At 35.8% G+C, this 23,889-nt stretch overlaps 3 protein-coding genes across 3 annotated transcripts in view; 2 read left to right on the top strand and 1 right to left on the bottom strand.

Moving 5' to 3' along the window:
• The first annotated feature begins 5,372 nt into the window (after positions 1-5,372).
• LOC111378228 lies at positions 5,373-7,285 on the top strand. Its single transcript, XM_023001396.1, has 3 exons — positions 5,373-5,448; positions 5,542-6,582; positions 6,912-7,285. The coding sequence occupies exons 1-3, from the start codon at positions 5,373-5,375 to the stop codon at positions 7,283-7,285; spliced, it is 1,491 nt and encodes a 496-aa protein (XP_022857164.1).
• A 7,782-nt stretch (positions 7,286-15,067) lies between these two features.
• LOC111378225 (cysteine-rich repeat secretory protein 12-like) lies at positions 15,068-16,809 on the top strand. Its single transcript, XM_023001394.1, has 3 exons — positions 15,068-16,052; positions 16,141-16,260; positions 16,530-16,809. Exons 1-3 carry the CDS (start codon positions 15,326-15,328, stop codon positions 16,538-16,540), a joined length of 858 nt encoding a protein of 285 aa, XP_022857162.1. The 5' UTR covers positions 15,068-15,325; the 3' UTR covers positions 16,541-16,809.
• Positions 16,810-19,034: 2,225 nt separating this feature from the next.
• LOC111378224 (mediator of RNA polymerase II transcription subunit 23) overlaps positions 19,035-23,889 on the bottom strand; it is a 29,445-nt gene continuing 24,590 nt past the window's right edge. The window contains exons 17-21 of the mRNA XM_023001393.1: positions 22,127-22,367; positions 21,277-22,045; positions 20,180-20,361; positions 19,681-19,784; positions 19,035-19,586 (exon numbers count right to left, since the gene is read on the bottom strand). Coding sequence (XP_022857161.1) covers positions 19,376-19,586; positions 19,681-19,784; positions 20,180-20,361; positions 21,277-22,045; positions 22,127-22,367 — 1,507 coding nt within the window. The 3' untranslated portion in view covers positions 19,035-19,375. The remainder of the gene's footprint in view (positions 19,587-19,680; positions 19,785-20,179; positions 20,362-21,276; positions 22,046-22,126; positions 22,368-23,889) is intronic.

Raw genomic sequence — 23,889 nt, 5'->3', positions numbered from 1 at the left:
TTAGAGGCAGTCTGGTACCAATTTTTTTTTTTAGGAGAAAAAGGATTTATATTACCGTTGCAACCTATTTTTTTGACCAATTGTCTCACATACGGGTCCCAACTGAGGGAAAAAAGGGTAAAAAAAATTGATTTTATTGGGTCAAAAAAGTTGGAGCAGACGACCTCTCATCCAAACTAGCTCGATCAAAATTTAAGTTGTAGCAGTTATCCAATTGTCCAATGGGATAGAAGAAATAGAAAAGTCTTTGTCCGATCCCCATATTTACAAGAAATTGTATTAATTATGATAAAGTGGTTTTGTTCTCCAACGGCAAGCACTAATGGAACTTCAACGATTAATTTTTTTGGGTGGATTTTTAATTCAAATTTTCATTTTCAAAGTATCAGATTCTTACGCTACTTTGATTATTATCATAGTCAAAAAGGCACGAAATATTAAATATTTGTCTAATATTGTAATTAGCCTAATAAATGTTTTTGATTATTTACAAAGTGGTGTTAGACTTCCCTTTTTTAAAGTAATTCAAACATAAAAATTGGTTGACCAAACAATTAACCAACCGACTTTAGGTAACAACGGTCAAGGGCATTTCAGTGAATTACACAAAATCCAGGGGGCAAGAATTACAAAGTCATAAATTGGAATACGATGTCAAATGGTTAAATAAATCAGAGGCGGTTAAGTTTGTTGAGGGTCGGCCGCCGGCAGGCTTAAACGTGAAGCCTGAGCAATGTGACACGTGGAAGAATTCGATAGGTGGGCCAACAAATTGATGGTTGTGGAAGTATACTTTGCCAATTTTCTCTAATTACGCTACATTTGATTGAAATTGACGTTGAAGCAAAATTGAATTGACGAAATCCGCTTAAAATGGAATAAGGAGAGTTTGTAAATCAGTTCTTCAAAATATCAAAAATAGATCAGTTAAGTGTACATTTGAAATCGTTTCATTCATTAAAATTGTTCTTTACTAAAAGGATCATTGAACCACTATAATTAACAAAAGAGTAATTGATGCAAAATCGCCGCAACCTTTATTTCTATTGCGGAATACTCCATCATCCTTTCAAATAGGCAGAAAACTCCCTTAAATGACCTTTTACATATAGAAGTCTCGCTGCTATCCAAATTCATTAGTATAGAAGTTAATTCAGACAAAATTAATAATAATAATAATAATCTGAAAGGTTTGGGATTCAGGCTGCATTTATTCCTTTTTAATTTTGGCTGGATCTAATACCTCAACTAATGGAATGGACAATAGAGGGCCTTTTTCACACGTAAAAAATCATCTAGGAGGATTTTCTGCCAATTTGAAAGGATATCGGATATTTCGCAATAGAGACAAAGAATAAGGAGATTTTGCGCCAAATACCCATTTACAAAACAATAGACAACTTTATAATCTCTTATCTTCGTGAGTTAAAATTGTATTGTTTTCTTAATTTATGAGTGTGTGATTAAGATTAAATATGTATCTAAATGATGGCTTAATTTATCGAAATTTGTATCTCCAGTACTTATAAAACATTAGAAGCACGCCTTTGAAATACAAAGGGATAATTGCACAACTACCCACCTTCCTTTGAAACTTGAAAAATATTTCCCCGCAACTTTACTTTGTTATTTTACATTGAGTAACATTATCAATATTGCAGTTTTATTTTTTATTTATTTTTTACTCTATTTCCATATTTTACATTTAGTGACATACATGTGTTGCTATTTTACTTGTTTTTTGTTATTTTATTTTACATTTTAGTAATACGCAATATTATATTGTTAACTTACTTAAAATGGAATAAACGGGCATCGAATAAGTCTTTTTTCCTCTTCGAAGAATCACATCACCATATGCCCTGTTGACCCCACTTTTTGTAGAGGTGGCATAGTCAATAGATTCTAACTCCAGCAATGCTCATGCGAGCTTTCATCCTACACACTTGGACAACTCGTTAGAACGTATGGCCAAACTCCGATGGTGGGGGATAGCCACAGACACTCCGACAATCAAGTCAGTATGATTGAATATGTATAATTGAATGTAGGGCACGTTTGAGGCACAAATATATATCAAGTAGAAGAAAGGGTTAGGAACTGGACATGCAACATAAGACAATATAGGGAAGGATTCTTGTATCAAACTAACATTACCCTTTGATGGAGCAAACTAGGAGCTTTTTTAGTAAAGGATGGCAAATGTAGACCATTGGATGAAGATGTGCGTGACCTCATCCCTGCGGCTAGATTCTCTCATCGTTGATGTCAATCAATCACTCCTAGGCCATATTGCATTGAGTGTAATAGAGGTTTTACAGCTTTAGGCTTGCCACGTAAGACTAGTCTAGACTTGCTGGCTAAGTGGAGCAGGCGTTTCAATGAGTTATCACATCACCCCACTTGCCACAGAATCTTTACATGAAGATCTCCTCATGAGAGCCTCTGCTAACCGCCCTGACAACACGGGTCAATTACCACCAATAGGTTCGGTCCATCAACATCGTTCGGATGCAAAACAGGTCCAACTAAGATCGCCACTTCACCGACGCGTTCCTTTGCCATGTGCCTTTGAATGAAGCATCGTCATGCGAGGCGTAATAACAATCTCCCAAGTTCATATATGAATATTTATGTAATGCATGGATTTCAGGTCGAAGTGAAACCATCCAGAAAAAGAAAGAAGATTATACTATTTTAATGAAAATAGCAGCCCATTAAGTTACTTGATCCAAAAATCCAAAAGTAGCAACTGGTTTATTAGAAAAGAATGAGAAATTACTCTGCTTGAGCTTCAAAGGTTTCAAATAGAAGAAAATCAAGACGCTGATTATGATCAAATTACAAATTTATGAGTAACTTAGTAACACATCACGTTGATTTCTTTTAAATATATTTTACTTGATAAATGTATTTTTTGTACACTTATTTAGGCCATTCATTTGAAATATTTGTTATTAATTTGGATGAATTATGACTTAATTTTGCGTTAATCTTATTCGATAAGTAAAACTTGATGCAAAACGGTGGAATTAGAAGAAATAAACAAAAAAATGGACGAAAAGGAAGAAATTCAAAGTTTGAGGACAAAAATGAAAATATTCAATAGTTATTTCGTACCACAAAACGGTGATTGGAGAGGTCTGGGGGTCAATTGGATGCAATGGAAAGGCAAATGACAGAAAAGAAACAAAATAAGGATCACAATGCACATTCTGAAAATTTAGGGACCATATTATAAATTTAGCCGCTTGGGTTTTCACCAAACCGGAGACCAACATGGCCTCATGATGCGTGCACGAGAGGATGTACGACGCGCGCACGTGGGCTATATTTCGGCCAATATGGTTGGTTAGTTTTTTTTTTTTCCTTAGCGGAAAGAACTTTTTGGAAGCCAATTTCATGCGATTTTGTCCTAATTTTTAGGTACAGAACATGGGATAGAAATTAGGGGATTTCTTGTTGGGTTCTTAGTTCATATTCATTAAGAAGAAGGGACCAATTCACACAATTTTGAGAGAGAGGATCAAAGCTAGCAAGGAATTCAAGATAATTTATACAAGAATTTGAAGATTTACGATCGAAATCAAGATATTGATTCTCCATTAAGATTTTTATATTCTTCTATGACCTAGGTGATGTCCTTTCGCAATTCTTTGTGTAATTCACATATAATTATGCTGGGCTATATCCTCGTTTTTATTGGATGAGATGAACCATTTGTTTATTTATTTTTAATTCAAAGACATGTAGTTTAATAATTCTTGTGCTTCTTGATTAATCTTGTATGCTCGTTGCATTTTTGAATAATGCACAACATTTGTATAATTAGTTACTTGTTATAGTTTTGAGAGGCTCAATAAGTAAAACACTGCATGATTAACGCATGAATAATCAATACTAAAAATAACATATATGATATGTGTTATATTCATATGAATTCGAACAATGAATATGATCGGATCATGTTTAGATTAGAGTTGACTTATTTTGTTGGGGGGTGGGGGGAATTGAATATAAGAGGATTATCAATTATCATGAATATATGAATAACACTAAACTATATAGTTGAGAATTAGAAATAGATAACAATAAGTGAATTCTAAATCCAATACATTCATTCCGTAATTTGATAAAATCTAATGTTTTTTTTTTTACATAATTCTTAGAATAATTACAACATAATCTCTTTTGTGTTACAACAATTCGAATTTGATAAAAAAAAAAATACAATTGAATTAGAAATTATTACCCGTAGGACAGTACTCTACTCATTTACTTGTTATCAATCTCATATGTTTGCAGAATTTATCCGAACATTGCTCGATATGTTAATTCAAAATATAAAAATATTAAAATATTAAAACATTAGCTTTCGAACACATACCAGCATCACCTACTTTCAACATTTGATTAACTTACACAATCTTCCTTCAAACATACCAAAAAAAGTCAAATACCATTGAAGTCTAATTAAGTCAACAATGAAAAATGTGTCAACGAAAAAACGTCAAATAAATTGCAAAGGAAAGATATCCCCTTTATGGAATAACGAGAGTGTGTAAATCAGTTATTCAATATATTTATTTTAAAAAAAAAAAAAAAAGAGAGAGATCAGCCAAGTGTCTTACTACGTGTACATTTAAGATCATTTCATTAAAATTGTTCTTCACTTAAAGGATCACTCAACCACTATAATTTATAAAAAGGTAATTGGCGCAAAACTCCCATAATCTTTGCTTCTATTATGGAATACTTGTATATCTTTTCAGATTGGCGAAAAACTCTCTAAATGAGCTTTTATGTGTGGAAGATCCCAATCGTCCAAATCTGTTAGTAGAGGCATTAAATCCATCTACAATTAAAGGGATAATTGCTGTTGAGACCTCAAAATTTTCATCTATTGCGGATTATATCTAAATCTTTCATTTGTGTCAATCACAAACCCAAACCTTTCATCATATTCTTCTCCAAATCTCCCATCCCACCCCTAAAACTGCTTTGAAATTTTTATAGATTTTTCAATTCCCTTTCCTCCAATTTCCCATCCAATTACCTCCATTGAAATTTACCATAGAATCAATAAACTGGCAATTTTTGTTGGAATTTGTTAAAAAATTAATCAAAAATTGGTTAATAGTAAAATTAGGAAAATGAAAAGGTGTGACTTCGTGTCAACTTCGGTCGAATGTTTGAACTTGATCCGATGATCAAATTACAAAAGTAAATAGGCAAACTTAATATACTTGTCGAATAGATCGTCGTGGTATATTTAGAATCTCGAAACCAATTTCGGATGAATGAGAAATTGCAGTCCAAAGTATGAATAATGAAGTATTGCAATTTTTCGAAATGAAGTGTTGCAAATTTCCATGAAAAAAGCTGGATCTGGGATGTGTCCTTTCACCCACAACTCTTCATCTTCTATATATAGAACCCCTTTGATGTGTATTTGTGATTCCAATTCATTCCATAATTCCATATTATTCATTTCATGCTAAGTTACATAAAACACTTTGTAGAAGTAATTATCTTTTGCAGTGTGGAGGACGACTTTGGTTGGCTCCTTTGTGGGCAAGAAATTAGCTTTTCCCGTTGTGAATTCTATTGCGCATAAATTGTGGGGCAAATTTGGTCTTCAGGAGGTTTTATCCTCAGATGCTGGGTTCTATTTTTTCAAGTTTGATTCACTCCGTCAAGCTGTTTTAGTTCTTGAAGGAGCGCCTTGGCATATGGCTAACAGGCCACTTATTCTGAAGCGTTGGGAACCTAATATGACTCTGGCTAAGGAGAATCTGCGTTGCATTCCTGTTTGGGTGAAGCTTTATAATATTCCCTTTGAGTACTGGACAACGAAGGGATTGAGTCATGTAGCTAGTGCTGTGGGGCGTCCTTTACGGGCAGATGTCATCACTCTTACATGTAAACGTCTCAGCTATGCACGTGTTTGTGTTGAGATTAATGCATTGGATGAGTTAGTGGAGGAATTCGATTTCCGTTGTGCGAATGGGGATTGGATAACTATTCGTGCTGAGTTTGAATGGGTTCCAATTAAATGTTCGAAGTGTGGGGTATTTGGCCACAATTGCTCTTCTCAAACCATGCCTAGTGAGAGTAAGGGTAAGCTTGCCAAGGTTTGGGTTGCTAAAGATAAGGCTGGACAAAGTGGTGTAGCTAATGAGAAACCACCTATTGAGGATGAATGGACCCATGTCTCACATAAGAGAAAGTCGATAGTTAGTGTTGATAATGGGGTTGCTGTACCTATTTCTAAGGAGGTCCAGGGAGAGGTTGATCTGGTGGTTGCCAATGTGGCTCATGTAGATGTTGATAAATCATCTTCACCTAGTGCTCCTAATTTGCATCAGGAGGTGTCGTTTGTGCCTATTGAGACTTCTCAAATTGGAGAAGTAGGTGAAGTTTCTCCAGAACCTCTTGCCACTCTAGATGAAGATGATAGTGATACTTCTGTTCCTCAGTCTAACACGTTAGCTATGAAAGCTAGAGATTCACTTCAGAAAAAGAAGAATGGGTTAGGAGGCAAACATAAGAAAGGTAAAAAGCATCACTCCCCTAGGGGAGGTAGATGGCGCTAGTCATTTTGAGGTTGTGATTGGCGCTAGTCATTTTGAGGTTGTGATTCTTTTTATTGACTTTAATTATGTTATTTAGATGTTGGAATGTCAGAGGGTTAAACGACCCCGTCAAACAATCTGAAGTAAAGAACCTTATTACTTCCAATAAACTTTCTTTATGTGGTTTAGTGGAAACTAAAGTTAAGGAGAAGAATCAAAATAAGGTGGCGAATGCCATCTTCAACTCTTAGAGTGTCCTTTCGAACTATAATTGTTCTCCGATTGGTAGAATTTGGGTTTGTTGGAATCCAATTGATGTAGATGTCTTGTTGGTAGGTTGCTCTGCTCAAGCTATCCATGTTCGTGTAAATGCATGTAATGGTAAATGGAGTTGTGTGGTGTCAGTGGTATATGGGGATAATATCCCAGTTAAGCGTGTTGATCTATGGGATGACTTCATAGCTAGGTGTGGAGGTTTTGCACACTTGCCATGGGTGGTCATGGGGGACTTCAATTCTGTTGTCTCCCCTTTAGAAGTGGCAGGTGGTTCTTCTTCTTGGCCTGCATGGCAAGATGATCTTGGGAATTGCATGACAACAGTGGGGTTGGCCGATTTAAAGCTTGATGGTTGTTTATATATATGGTCTAATAAGCAGGTATCTGATCCTACTCTCAAGAAACTAGATCGTGTATTGGTGAATTCGAAGTAGGAGGAGGAATTTTCGGGATCGTCAGCTACATTTCTAACTGCTGGTGTGTCGGATCATTTGCCTATGGTTGTGAAGGTTGCAGAGTTACCGCGTAGGAAGATTCCATTCCGCTTCTTTGATTATTGGATGGATCATTCGGATTTTTTTCCTTTGGTGGCTCAGGTTTGGGGTGAATCAGTAGTGGGTACCCCTATGTTTTGTCTGTGTTCAAAGTTGAAGAAGCTAAAGCTTGCCTTGAAAGACTTTAATAAGGAGCATTTTTCAGAACTTCCTACGAGAGTTACTCAAGCTCGAATTGATATAGAGCATGTTCAGTGTTTGATTCAGCAATCTCCTTTGGATTCGTCTCTACATAGGGAGGAGGCTCGATTACAAAAGAAACTTTGTGAGTTGAGCAGGGCTGAAGAAGGTTTTTTTAGACAAAAAGCTCGTGTTAAGTGGCTGAATTTAGGCGACCAGAACACTGCGTTCTTCTTCAAGGCTATGAAAAGTCATTATGGCAAGAGTAAGGTGGTTTCTATTTGTAAAGACGATGGTACCAGAGTGGAGGAGCCGCATGAGGTCAGTGAAGTCATTGTTGCGTTCTATCAAAACCTCCTTGGTCAGCAGTGTAGTGGTGAGAGTCTAGATATGGACTTGCTTCGAAAAGCTCTTCCAAAGAGCATCTCAGCAGAGCACAATGAAAATCTTGATAGAGATGTGTCATTTGAGGAAATTAAAGAGGTCTTGTTCTCGTTGAAAGACAACAAAGCTCTAGGACCAAATGGTTTAAATGCAGGTTTCTTCAAGAGGACTTGGAGTATTGTGGGAAATGATGTTCTATGTGCCATCAAGTCCTTCTTTGACTCGGGGCAACTATTGAAGCAGGTTAATGCTACAACAATCGCATTGGTTCCTAAGGTTCCAAATCCTTCTCAGGTAAAGGATTTTAGGCCTATCTCTTGTTGTAATACTATTTATAAATGTATTGCTAAGCTGATTGCCAATAGAGTTAAAATAGTGCTCCCAGACATTGTTGGAGCTCAACAAACTGCTTTTGTTAAAGGTAGGCATATTAGTGATAATATCCTTCTTTCCCAAGAGTTGTTGAGGAATTATCACTGCAGGGGAGGATTACCTAGGTGTGTTCTTAAAGTTGATCTCATGAAAGCATATGATTCTGTTCGTTGGGATTTCCTCTTTGCAGTTTTAATGGTGCTTGGTTTTCCCGAGAGAGTTGTTAGGTGGATTTCTGAGTGTGTCACCACCACTCGATTTTCGATTTCCATTAATGAAGAGCTGCATGGATTCTTTGCTGGTGGGCGAGGTCTGCTACAAGGAGATCCTTTGTCGCCTTACTTGTTTGTCTTGGCTATGGACGTCTTTTCAGGGTTAATGGGGTTGATGGTTGCTGAACAGGACTTCAAATACCACTGGAGATGTGAGAAGGAGAAGATCACTCACTTATGTTTTGCTGATGATCTTATGGTCTTTCGTAGAGCTGAGGTTGGTTCTCTCTCGCTCATTGGGGAATGCCTTAATCGATTCAAAGCTCTTTCTGGACTTATTCCTAATCCAGATAAGAGTAATTTATTTGCCAGTGGTGTTTCTACATATCTTAAGGTTCAGTTGCTCGATGTGTTAGGGTATAAGGAGGGCGTGCTACCGGTACGTTATCTTGGTGTTCCGCTTATCTCTACCAAATTGAGGGCTTTGGATTGTAAGATGCTGGTGGATCATATTATAGCTAGGGCTAAGAGTTGGACCTGTCGAGCGCTCTCCTATACAGGGAGGTTACAACTTATTGAGTCGGTGTTATTTTCTATTCAGGTCTATTGGTCCTCTGTATTTCTTTTACCTAAGGCTGTGATCAAGCAAGTGGAAAATTCATTGCGGGCCTTCTTGTGGAAGGGTAGTGACCTTGGCACCGGTGGGGCTAAAGTGGCTTGGGCAAAAATCTATATGCCTAAGGAGGAGGGTGGTTTGGGTCTGCGGGGCTTGAAGATTTGGAATAAGGCTGCCATGTTAAAGCATCTTTGGTCCCTTTGTACGGATTCTGCCTCCTCTCTTTGGATTTCGTGGACAAGTTGTTATTTACTTAGAGGACGGAGCATTTGGGAATTGAAATGTCCTGGGGATTGCTCTTGGAGTTGGAGGAAAATTCTTGGACTCCGGGATATAGGGAGGGACAAAATGAAATTCAAAATTGGGAATGGTAGAAGTGCCTCACTTTGGTATGATAATTGACATCCTCTTGGCCCTTTAGAAAAGATTCTTGGAGAGAGGTTCATTCGTGAATCCAGATTGAGTAGACTTGCTAAGGTGGTTGATATTGTTGAGGGTGATACTTGGAGATGGCCATCAGTTCGCTCCCCAGCTTTGTCTGATTTGATGCGAGCTACGCTTGATACTTTTCGGCCGGACAGTAATAGAGAGGATGTATTGCGATGGGAGGATGATGTACATGGAGTCTTCTCTGTTCGGAGTGCTTGGGAGTCTCTTCGACTGCGCTGCCCTAGGGTGACTTGGTATCACATTGTATGGTTCCCTAAATGTATTCCAAGACATGCATTTATCCTTTGGTTAGCAATTCAAGGTGGCATCTATACACAAACAAAGCTTCTTAGCTTTGGTTTGATTCAATCTATGCGTTGTGTACTATGTGGATGTTCAATGGAGGATTTGGATCATCTTTTCTTTGCATGCCCATTTTCTGAGCGTGTTTGGAATGCTCTGCATGTGAAATGTAACTTGCCATGGGTTCAACGGAGTTGGCTTGATTCTCTCTCTTAGATGGAACAATTTCATGGGAGGTCATTGTCCTCTATCGTTATCCGGTTAATGTTTGCGGCTTCGATTTATGCTATTTGGCGTGAACGAAATGCTAGGACCCATGGGGAGGCTCCTAAAAATGAGTCTATTGTTATTCAAGCTATTGTTTTTACTATTTGTGCACGAGTGAACTTGTACAGTAGCTTGATTCCATCTAATGAAAATAGATGGCTCCAACGCTCTTGGGGATTTTCTACAGATATTTTTTGTTCTCGTTATTAGGATATGAGCACTTTCTAGAATTTTGCTATTGTTGTTAGGAAGACATTAATTCCTAGCATTGTTTTCTGGGGTATGCCCCTGTGATTTGTACTTATTTTTACACTTTGGATATAATACACTTACCTTATCCAAAAAAAACTCTGTTAAATCCATCCCTACTTTATGTCCGTGGCATTGAGGCTAGCCTAGCATGCCAGGTGAAACAATCCAACATAAAAAAATAAAATAAATAATAATAATAATAATAATAATAATAATAATAATAAAGAGTACTATTTTTAATGGAAACAGGAAAAAGTAGCCCAGTAAGTGACTTGATCCAAAAATCCAGAAGTAGCAACTGCTTATTGGATCATAATGAGAAAATTACTCTGCTTTGGGCTTCAGATGTATCAAATAGAAAAAAATCAAGACATTGATTATGAGTAACTTATGACCAACAAGCAAATTTATGACTAGCTTAGTTACACAACACGTTAATTGCTTTTAAATATATGTTACTTCAAAATATAATAATATCAAAACAATATCTTTCGAGCATATACCAGAATCACAATCTTTCTACATTAATTGATCAACTTTACGAAATCATCCTTTAAACATACCAAAAATAGAAATACTACTGAAGTCTAATTAAATCAACGATGAAAAAACACGTCAACAAATCAAAAACAAGGAAAAAAAATCGAAATTGTCGTTTTGTCATCCAAGATAGTAAAATCATCAATATATCTCAAAGTCAATCTAGTCGTTTAAATTCAATTTAAATGGATCGAATTAATCGTTTGAGTTTTAGATTGATCGATTTATGTACTAATTTGTGGTTTCAGTTCATATTATTACATGAAGATCGCTAATTTGAAATTACCAATCTCGAAATCCGGAGATAGAATGAATTGTTTGTCAAACTTTTTGGGTTGCAGAATCACATCTTAAAATATCGATTTTATTAAAATTAACAGTCTTATACATTATATATTATTTTCATATTGAGTGGCATTGCGATTTTATCTGTAACTCTTGTCCTTTGTCGGTTTCATTTTATTTGACAGTTGTTTGAAACTTTAAACTTGATATTTCAACTGCTATGCATGACTTTGACATTCCAGATCATTCGTTTTAACCAATCCCAAATTGACTTATAATTGATAGTGACTTATACAAAGTAAGTGTTTTTCTGAATCATCTTGGTCGTGTCTCTATTGAACCAACTTCTGGATAAAACGTGGAAATAACTAATCAAGTATTAATTAGACCTTTGATTTGGTCCAACTTGGCAAGATAATTCTCAAGTTAATTCAAATTGCAAATCATTACAATATAAAGAAACCATTTAGCAAGAAATTAAGCCCTTGTTTGACTCTCTTTATTTATATCCTTTATTTTTCATGTCAATTTTCAACCACATATTCACACAGTAAAATATTTTACACATAAATCCAAATTTTTTTTTCTATTTTTAATTACTCGTTCTCCAAAAAATCATATTAATAATATTCATAGTAAGGACTACCTATAACCATCATACTTGACATATATGTAACGGTTTTTTTATTTATTTATTAATGTGATAATTTTTTATTACTTCTCGTATCAAATAATAAATTGCCATATGTATGTCACATAAGATAACTATCAATAATCCTTATCATGAATAGATTCAAACCATCATTTTTTTCCCAATTTCTCCTTATAATGACCAGCAAACATGGCCTAAATATGCAAGCATGATGGCTCTTGGGGACGCCCCACAAAACAATACATACCCACCCAATTTAGTTTGGTTCTCACTAGGACATAACCGAGTCGGATCATATGTACATTTTGAACCAAGTAGTTTGATATGGTTCTACCTTTCGGTCCTTGCTTGATCCTTTTGTCATCGGATGGTTCAGACTTGTTTTTGTAGGTCTTACTACTTTGATCAAGCTCCACAACATTTGCTTTAGCCACACCAGGATTGAACTGCTTTTTTTCAAAACTCTTGTTGTCTTCTTCAATTCAAAGTCTCACAATTAGTTTTTCGACGTTTATTTTCTTTCGTTTGTGTTTCAAATAATTCTTGAAATTTTTCCACGCCAGGGGTAATTTTTCAATAATTGCAGCCACTTGAAAAGTTTTACCCAAAATCATCCCTTCGGCATAAATTTCGTGAAGAATCACTTTGAGTTCTTACTCTTAATTGATAACTGTTTTGGAGTCCACCATTTTATAGTTTAAGAATCTGTCGACAATAAACTTTTTAGCCCCGGTATCTTCAGTTTTATATTTCGATCCAAAAACTCCCACAACTCCTTAACAGTTCTCATAGTATTATACATATTGTATACTGTGTCTGCTAAGTTGTTCATAATATATTTTCGATACAAAAAATTCGAATGCTTCTAAGTATCGAGTGCATTGATTGCTTAAACATCTCTCTCACCCTCATTGAGTTTTGAAGCAATCTCAGTCAAGAATCTCAAAAGATTCAAAGTGGTCGGGTAAAATAGTATTTTCTATTACCACTTTTTGAAATTCAAGCCATTGAATTTCTCTGATTTTTTTCAATGATTAACCCAAATATTAACGGTATGACCAGTTGTTGGAGCTACAGTTTGACTCACAACATGACTTGACAATTTAGCCACAGTCTGAGTCACAACAGAACTAGGGCCTTAAGCCACGGTAGAACCCACAACCTGATTGCCAATAGGCACAGTTTGGATTACATCCATGTTGGTCGATTCGGTTGCCATTTCTGAAAGTCAAACAAAAAAAATTAGTTTCTAAAAACTAACAGTATAAAAACCAATTTTTTTCTTATAATCTATTTTAAGTTTATTGGAATTTATTAGTATGGATGAAACTGAATTCATTCATACCGTATATACAATTTACATATTGGATTTATGTATACCGTATTTACAAGTAGCGTACCATATTTGCAACAGTTTACCGTATTTGCAGCAACATATTGTATTTGCACCGACATACCGTATATGCAACAATTTACCGTATTTGTATATACCGATTTTGCATATACTGTATATGCAGTGAAATTAGATACATAGTTTTATATTTCTATTTTTGCACTTATAGATATCGAAATTGCAGAACACCGTATATGCACTTATCAAACCGAATGTTAGTAAAAGTTTTTTAGATTTTTATTATTAACATAAGCAGCAAATAAACGTTAAAATATATGAAGCACAAAAAGAATATAAATGCATATGAATCTGCAAGTTGAACAATTAAGATAAAAATTTAGGAAATAAATAAATAAGAAATGAATCTTCAACCTGAGGCCTGTGCAAGCACAATTATTTAAAACAGATTCGCCCCCTCAACATAAGTGTTTGAAATTTAATTCAAACGTCTGTTTTCCAAGATACAACGGTAAAACTAGTAGAATCTGAGCACTGCAGAAACTATTTCGGCGAACTGAGTTAATATTCGAACAATATCACCACCAAGACGAATGCAGACAGAACAATAATATGCAGTATATTTTCGTGTATGCAAACTGTAATACTATATTTTCGTGTGTTTTTCTGGTGTATCAGAATTGTTAAAAAATGAGTCTTAATATAAGATAAATCTGTCATTAACTCTATGGCAATAAGCATTGGAGTCACTTCAGTTTCTACTGGAGTTTTAGCAATTTCAGAAACTCAATAGTCAGTTGGAAAAAGCAAAAAATTGCAAAACGTAGACACTCCAAACGAGCCAACTTTTACTTCGTTCGGTCCGACATTCGTGTATGCAGGTCGCACTCGCACACAAGTTCAAGGTCCGAAAGCTATTTCGGTCCTTGATTTGCACCTCTGCGTGCGCACGTGGAGAGAGTCTTTATATTACATATGATTACATCTTTCTAAAGTATAGCCGTATATAAAGTGGTTCATGCTTTCTTCTTTTTCGTATTTGGGACAAATCCAATTTTCCCACATAAACCATCTTCCAATGATCAACTTTTTGAGCTCCAATTTCTCATTCATCAATTTTGGCAAGTAAATATATGATTTTGATGCTCTCACGGAGGAGACACAGAACAATTTTGATCTTCCAAATTGGACCAACGAATCCGACCGAAAATTGTGTCAAAAGTGAACCATTTATTCATTTTTTCCAATAGGTTTGTGGTGGTGACTGTTGTTCGGTGGTAGTGATTTTTGCTTTGATTTGCAATTTGGGGGTAAGAATGGGGTTGGGGGGAGGGGTTGAGGAAGAAGATGATGATTTTGTTTTTAATTTTATTTTGGTTTTATAATAATTTATTTGGGACTCGTTTGTACTTTTTAAAAATATTTAGAAGTACAGTTGTAATTTTTTTTTTAATTTAAATAAAGGATATATTCATCATTTCACAGCCTTTTCATTGAAAAAATGGATGAAAGTGATGATTTTGGCGATGAAATATATAAACATGGGTGAAAACGTCGAAAAAAATGTCACGTGAAAATGTTTTGTGCGAATAATCCTTTATTAGATTAATATTCTATCGTTTATACTTAGCTCCGTCTCGGTAGAAATTAAAATTAAAATTTTATTTTAAGTTAAAGTTATCAATTAATTTTAACTATATATTTTATAGAATTCACAACTTTTCAATTACATATTTCATTAAATTTGATCAAAATGTATACTAAAATAATGATTTTAATCCCTATGAAACAAAGACTTAGAGAATGAAAACTCCGAAACAGATGGCAGTTGATAAATGAATCCTTGATCATGATTTTCAGTATTCATACCACATTTAACATGAAACTTGTGATTGGTAAACCTGAGCCAGCTCGATGAAAACTTCTGAAATAACCTCGAGCCAGACCACAGAAAGATACAGAACAAAAAAAATTCGTGCTCAACCTACGTGTCTCAATCCTTTCAGTTCATTCTATTTCTACTTACAAGATACCCAGTAATTCTCGACTTGGCTGATCGCGCCCACCTCAAATATATATATTCTTTCATCACCTTCTCTATCTCAAACACACTCACACACAACTGGTGAAAATAAACATGCATGCTCAACAAATTTCTTCTGTATTATCTATTTGGAGTCATCTTCTAGTTTTTTCATTTCTTGCACACCCTTCAGCTTCTTCTCTGCAATCTTTCGTATATGCTGGTTGTTCTCAGCTCAAATACAACCCGGGTACGCCTTACGAGTCAAACGTTAACTCAATCCTGGCATCCCTTGTTAACTCTGCTGCCTTCTCAAACTACAACAATTTCAAGGTTTCCCTCCCCGGCTCCGACCAAAACGACGTCGTTTACGCCCTCTTCCAGTGCCGTGGCGACATCAGTAACTCCGACTGCCACGACTGCGTGACGTATGCAGTGAGTCGAATTGGGACCCTCTGTGGTGGCGCGTCGGGTGGCGCGTTGCAGCTGGATGGGTGTTTCGTGAAGTACGATAATATATCATTCTTGGGGGATGAAGACAAGACTGTTGTGTTCAAGAGATGTGGGCCGTCGATTGGGTATGACTCGGAGGTGTTGACTCAGAGGGATGCCTTGCTGGCTTATCTGACGGGTGGAGGCCAGTATTTTCGGATTGGTGGGTCCGGGAAAGCCCAGAGTATAGCACAGTGTGTACAGGATTTGAGTACGAGCGAGTGCCAGGATTGTTTATCGGAGGCGATCGGACGGTTGAAAAGTGAGTGTCAATCTTCAACTTGGGGTGACATGTTCTTGGCCAAATGCTACGCTCGCTTCTCGGAGAGTGGCTACTCCTCCAAAAGCGGTAAGCGGCTGCACCGCCTTGGCTGGTGGTTTCCGGCCTGTTCAAAAGTTAATCCAATCGATTAAATATTTGTTTTTGTTGATCCCAGATAAAGAAGATGATGACGATGACATGGAAAGAACCCTAGCAGTTACAATTGGACTCATAGCTGGTGTTGCAGTGATAATTGTTTTCCTATCTTTCTTCACTAAAATTTGTGAGGGTGAAGGTGAACTTCTCTTTTCCTCCCTATCTTTCAACAAAAGAAAATAAAAAATACAAGAATTCGTGTACGTTAGGTGCAACGACGTCCCTCTTCACATAAATGATGGTGGTCGAATCGAATATCATGAAAAGATTTTTAGATATAACGGTTTTAGGTCGATCCTACAATATCTTTCGATAAGTAAATAGTTAAATAGAAAAGCCATAACATTTTCAATAATTTGTTAACATTGAAAGATGGAAATGAACTGATTTTTTCTTTTGTGTTTGCAGGTGGTAAATGAAGAACAATTTAGGAAATGATTTGCTTTGCATAATTTTTTGAACTTTAATTTCCAGCTGGTTCATTCTCTCTAACTTTCTCCTTTTGAAAAGTTTTTCTCCTTATTTGAGGAAAACTTGGTAGGGTGTGTAAGGTGGAAAAAAGTAAATAACGAAAGATTCCAAATGCTCAATTTGTTATCATGTATTTTAGTTTATTACTTGTAAGTCTTCAATAAGATTTTACAATTTAATTTATATAAACATCTTTAGAGAGGATGGTCATTCTTTATGAGTAGTTTCTTGTTCACGCTTAAAAGTTAGTAGTCATAATTATTATTAAGTACATCGATTATATATGGAGTTTCCGTACTATTTATGTATACGACAATAGGTAATGTAACTATTAAATAAGTTGAACGAATATCCTTCTCGACAAGAGAGAATTATTAGCAATTCAAGGACATGCGCATCGAGTTTGACTAGCTAGCTATTTGAGTGTGTTAATTTTTCTAATGTTTATATATTATAAACAATTATATTAGCCATTAGCAAACATTAATGATTTTGGACAATACTCCCCACCTTTTACAAAGGGTCATTCAAAATGTATATAAAAGTGTGTAGAATCTTCTCTTTCATCAATTATCCTTTCACTTTTGTTATTGTTTCATGGCTTCTTTGAATATGGCAGATTGATACCATAATATCCTTTATATCATCTCACCATTACTTTATTCCCTTATTCTCAATAAAGCTCACAGCCCCCACCCACTTGATGTTAGTATTATTAATATATAAAAATTAGTAGGTGAGAAGAAAAAATATATTTGCACTTAAAAACAAATACGAAGTTCTTTGATCATTTGGGTTTTTAATACACATTTCATAAACTTTTATCAAAATCTACTAAAAGACTGAATTTTAGATACACGAAAGAGAGTGTGTATTTGATATAGAGCCGAGACAAATGAATTTGTAGGCAATATGGGACATGGTATAATTCAACTAAATATTTTAATAACTCCACGACAATTTTCACAACACTTTTCTTTTAGCTTGATATCAGTTTGCATGTCTACAAGGAGTTCGAAATAATTATATTCAGTAGAAGAAATATCATTTTTCGCTTAGGAACACTTTCATTTGTAAGTGAAAAGACTTGTCACCTTGAAAGTTTTGAGATTTTCTTATTTTACATTAAAAAGTAAGACACGTAAACATATAAGCAATATGTGTGACATCCTAATTTGAAGGACGGTTAGAAAACTTTGATCTTTAATGATACCTCTGGATAGCTCTAGAAAAATTCAAACAAGAGACTACGATTAATGACACTCTTTTTACAATTTACTCCAAATGTTTTTAGTCAATTCCGAAAGATCATGTTTTCTCAAAAGAAAAGTTTATTCAATTTTACATAGGGAAAATTGCAGTAGAGGTACCAACTTGTTGAAGTTGTACATCCTGGTCTCCAACCCTTAAGTATTGACCATCTAATTAATCTGAAACATTTAGCAATTTAGTGACACCGATGACTCTCCCTCAATGACCGCATCAGTGTTGCTAATCACTGATGAATGTGAGTCGGTGATCAGTCTCGATATCGCTGTCAGCAATTTTGTCTAAATAACTAATATATATTGATCTCGATCATATTCTATAATAACAGTACTATCGCCACCACTGACAGCTTCTTGTTAGTAACTGAAGCCTCGTTGATTCTTGACAATATTGCTAATAAAATTGTGACGAGAATCGCTCACGGAAGTATGTCGACCAATTATTAATGTATTGTCGTTGATAATTCTGTTTAAATCATCAATAGATTTTGATTTTAATCAACCATCATACCATTGGTGATCACTGATACACACCTATCGGCCAACATTGTCTCCGTTGAATCTTGATATACACAGCTCCACCTCCATGTTTCTTCAGTGCTCGGGCAACGGATTAGAGCAAGTAATCTTCAGTGAATGGTTTTCATCTATATTGTTATTAACTCTGTTAACATTGCTTTCGACTAATGAAGATATTTGTTATATCAAGCTGCATCCTCTATGACATATTGTAGGATTACCAATATGTTATATTGAAATTAGCATTTATTAAGAAAAGTGATAATTCATAATCTATTCTCTCTTTAACATATTTATAAAATAGGTGATTTTAAAATCTGCCTCATAAGCAAACTGTGTAATAGGGTTTTTTTTAGCTCCATTTTTTAGGAATATAGGTTCTATAATAATAATTTTTTGAAGGATGCATAATTAAAAAGTAAGAAAACGTTTTGAATTTAAGAGTAAAATTATTTTATTAGAGTGTATAGTTGAAAATGAGTTCTAAAAAAAAAAAGTTTCTAAAGAATGAAGCTCAAACATGGGTACGTACACACCTGCATCTATTCGATTAGATTCAAACTTTTTAAAGATTTATAGTTTCCTTATATTCCTGGGTTAAAGAAAAATTAATAACAAAATATTTTTTGCCTTTTTTTATCATAACATTTTGAAATAAGGCACAGATTCTCGTTTATTGTAAGTATTCATATTTATACAAATACAGTAATCTTTCACGAGGCAGAGAAAGCAATTTACACATCTTTTTCCCATGTTTAAAATTTATGGACTGTCCCAAAGCTCCAACAACTTATACAGAACTGTTACTATATATAACTTGAACCTAAAGGCAGTGCCCATCCCCTAAACAGCATAAATAGATATATCATGCTATAGTACCAGATTCTTTGAACACTGTCAGCTTTCCTATCAAATCATCTTTTGCCACACCAAATTATGTCAAAGCATCTGTTAAAGTTTTCCGGCAAAGTGGCAAAACCTTAAATGGAGAGCTTTCTACGGCAGGTCATGCATTGTTTTGGACGAATTTTGATCAGTTGCCGCATATATAGAACAGTTTACATCAGCTTTCAAGTGAGAAAGAAGGTGCTGTACGTCTGGACGCAAATTTTCTGCTGTTTGTCCAATAAGAGCCAAAACTTCTGCTCTGGGTTTGCTGTTTGCCTGCACTGGTCCTCCCTGCCCTTCATAATGAACAACGTGATGGCTGTCAAAAGAAGTGGTTCGATAGTATTAGAATTAGCGAGTAATATGCAGGAGCGCAAACGACACATGTTATTTGAGGAGAATAATGATCTTACAGGAAGTCTATGATGTCTGATATCTCTGATGCTTCAATAGGGGCGGTTGGTTGTGAGTTTCTTCCGAAAACATCCACCATGACGTTTAGCAGCAGCGATAATGTCTGACAGTACAATGATTATGGCATGGACAAAAACAAAACCATCAGTAGCAAAATATTATAGGGATTAAATTTTCGTCATTTATTTTAATTGCTCCCGCAACCATTTCATGGACATTGCTTATCGATTAGCTAGAAAAGTAGCATTTTTTTCATGAATTTTAAGGTATTCTGTGGTTCGTGAGAAGTATATATTTTTCTGCTCCAATCTGCAATTCCATCTTTGCAAGATCGCTTGATTAAATTTAACATCTTTAAATAACAAGGTTATTAGAAGGTTCTTTGCCTCTACCGAGAGAAAATGGCAAGAAGAAAATAAGAAAACAATAATAATAATAATAATAATAATAATAATAATAATAAATAAAACTGGCAAAGCTCATAACATCTTTACATACCTTAGTGAAGAGGGTGTGAGCATTGGCCAATCTTGGAAGCAATGGACCCATAATCCGGAAAGCTATTCTCAACACTGCTATTGATGTCACGGGTCTGAGGTGCTTAATGATGAGATCCGCTCCGTCTAGCCACTCCAGTGGAAGGTTGGAGAAGAAAGAATGAAGCAAAGCCACCACATTACCTGTGTATGTAACAGGTATCAGTTCAAGTGCGGAAAATATCGTGTAGCTTAAATGTAAATAATTTTATTCATTATGGTCATGTGGCAGTGGTGGTCAACTGAAACGTTGTCAGACGTGTTAGAATATCCTTTACCATCATTAACTAATCTTGTTTACCCACTTTTGCTAACTTATTCATTTAGCCTGCTCAAATGGAATTATAGTCAACATTTAGGCTGAGGTTGGTTTGGCGTTTTCGGGCCTTTTTCCATTTTCAAAAATGTGGAAAACGCATTTGGTTCGTCATTTTCATTTTCGAAAATGAGTCTTCGAAAACGCAAAACGATTTTTTATCGTTTTGAGCATTTTCAGTTATAAATGTTCAAAACGCGGAAAATATCCAAAACGCGGCGTTTTCGGAGAAAACTAAAAACCATTTTGAAACCGAAAATGGAAAATAAAAAAATGAATCAACCGCAACCTTAGCTTCCATAGTAAATCAGGTTCCACCTGAATGAAATTAGAAAGTAAAATTTTTTTCTGATCATATAATAGATGAATAAACAATATAGCAATTCAGAACCAGTCAATGGGCCACAATCTTGTGCATGTTTGGCAAATCTTTTAAGTGCTTATACGCTAATCAATCATCATTTTCATTTTTTAATCACATATTCCTTGCCTCCTCTACTTACAGGCACTTAACAGCTTAGCCTTGCAAGCACTTCACGTTCACATCTTTTATTTGTTCTGATTATATAGTATAAGAGTTTGGATAAGGATAGAAGTATATATAAGAGTTGTAGGAACGATCTAAATGATGATAAAAGAAAATTCTAGTGGCCAATAGTGGATAGTGCTTTAGTTTGGCAGCTAAAACAATATTGAGAAACATAACTAGAAAAGGGAAAGAAAGAAATTCAAGAAAAGCATACCGATGGCTGTTGAGGTATTGTCCTGGGCAGCCCATGTGGGATCTAACAAAGCATAGCTTACAGCCGATTCTAGTTCACTGACTGACCTTTTACCATCTACTAGCCACCAACTATCTTTTATTACACGGGCCGACTCCATGTAGAGTTGAGCGTGGAACTCTTGAGGAAGCTGTGCTAGAAGAAGACCACAAGCTTGGATCAACAAGCACGATAACTGCTGGCATGTATAACCACTTCGCCAAACAAAGTTTGACGTATTTATTCCTGAAGCTGAAGGAGTAGTCCTGGTTGCACCCAATGAATCAGTGCTTCCTCCGGAAGGAGAAGTGGGCAAAACAGAACTTTGCCCAACGCCACTAGAAGCTCCATGTAACCCATTGCTAGATTGAACCAAAGTTGGTTGTATGTGAACAACAATTTGAACAAGTGAAGTTACAATCTGGGATGTAGTTACGGGAAGAGAGAGGATTTCTATGACAGCTGTTTCAAGAATAAGCTGGGTATATGTGCCAGGATCTTGGATTTGATAGAACGGTTTCTGACCTTCAGAAGCAATTGCTGGGCCCGGCTGTGATGTTGCCTGTGTCTTGTTATGTTGAGCTCGAACGGAACAAATGTCTCCCATTGGTCCAGTTTTTGAGCAATTACTTAGAGGAGGAATTACGTGATTTACTATTCCAAGTAAAAGAGTAGCAAAGTAGTCCAACGGAGGGCCTATGGCAGCATTGGATGAGTTAACATGCTGAGGAAAGGAATCAGAAAACGGGATCTGAAACAAACACATGCAAGTCAATGATTAAAAAGTTCCAGAAAAGAACAAAGGAATCTAGGCAAGAAGAGTCATCATCACCTTTTTCACATCTAATACATTCAATATCCGGAGGATAAATTTTGCTGGAAGATGACCATAGAAATAGGCAAGTATATCACGAACAAACGTAAAATTCAAAGGATAATAATGAAGGAATGCTGAATAACATTGTAGAACTCTGTCAGCTGCATCAATAGCATCATTCTCAATAAGTCGATAGATGATCAGGGGAATGATTGGGAGCAGACGTGCAGCGATATCGTCGAAAAATGTTGGGTACCTAAAAGCAAAATGCATGCATTAAGAAAATGAAGTGACCTGTTGGAAAGGGCATAATCACAACATAACATTGGAGTTAAGAAAAGAAAAGATACAAATATATGTTAAATGAGAATGTCGTATTAGTTAATGCTTGGTTAAGAGATAAATACAAATGTCAATTCAAACTGAAATAAACGACAACTGAAAATCGAATAGGATACATTATTGACAATTATGTCAGCTTTCGAGTTATAGTTTGCTAGTGCTCGCACGATCCAATCCGTAACATATTGAATGAAAGCTGGGGAAAAGGAAGTGTACACTTTGCTAGGGAATTTTGTTTGGATGCCAACACAAGCCAGAGGTACACCATGAACTGTTATTCCTAATGTTAAGCCCATACCAACCAAGCAGGTACCCACTAGCAAAACTGCAACGTTTTATAGCATGCTGAAGAGATAATGGAAAAAATAAAAATAAAAACTAAAAAAACACCTATCAAAGTTCCCATACCATCGAACAATACTCATGGGGACCTCCCCATGAAATTGCAGGGTATATTACATTTCAATCAAATTGTATAATGTATCTTACCCTAAACACAAATGCTAATTCTTCTACATTAGTTGATTCAAACCTTTGTTTAACCTAAAGCTTCATTAACAGAACTACAAGCACCCCTTCTTTCAAACAGGGAGGGGATAGGATTATTAACAGTCCATTAGATGATCAAAGGAAAATTAAAAGATATGCAAGCAAGCATTTCAACCTTCCACCGGAAATTCCTGTTGCCCCTACCGAACTCAACCTTGGTAGTTTCCACCACCTATCCAGGGCTGAGCCCTGGGATTTGAAAGCCCAGTCGTTCCAAATAATGCTTACATCCTCCAACCGTGTATTGCACTAAGAGTAGTAATATACCCTTAGACCATCCCCATGGGAGAGGTCCAATTGATAGGAAACAACCAACAACCCCCAGGGTCATCCTGCTCTTAGAAGAAGGTCCAACCAACACATAATCTGTTGACTCTTCAACATCAGTTGGTTCAAACACTCAACTCAATTTCACCAAACTTCGTCCTGACCACTGACAGATATGTCCGGCATTTAAGAAGAATATTATCACCCATTCTTTCTCAGAAACTGAAAGAAACCTCAAAAACTGGAAGAAAGGGTGTCAGACGAAAGAGGATATCATATCACTGCACAATTTTGTTAAATGTTGTTTCAGCCCTTATCAATCAACAATAGCACTCAGATCACCAAGATCATTTTGAAGAAGATGAGAATGAAGGGCACTCCAGGCCATAGTTACTAGTCAAGGCCAGACCTTTTTCTTGAAAATGGAAATCAATATCTTATTGGAAAATTTTCTATTATCATCCATAAATGTTTTGCCAGCTACAGTGCAAGTGGATATATGTGACGGCATATGAAACAGATTACCATTTTTCAAGCATTGTAAATTTCAATAACATGGTAACATCACGAAATAATCGGCATGATTGCTTGCTTCTAAATATTAAGTCATTAGGGTAGAC

The sequence above is a fragment of the Olea europaea genome, unplaced genomic scaffold (assembly GCF_002742605.1).
Source record: "Olea europaea var. sylvestris unplaced genomic scaffold, O_europaea_v1 scaffold1787, whole genome shotgun sequence".
NCBI lineage: Eukaryota > Viridiplantae > Streptophyta > Magnoliopsida > Lamiales > Oleaceae > Olea > Olea europaea.
Note: the sequence above shows the minus strand (reverse complement) of the source record. Positions and strands in the feature narration are given on the sequence as shown.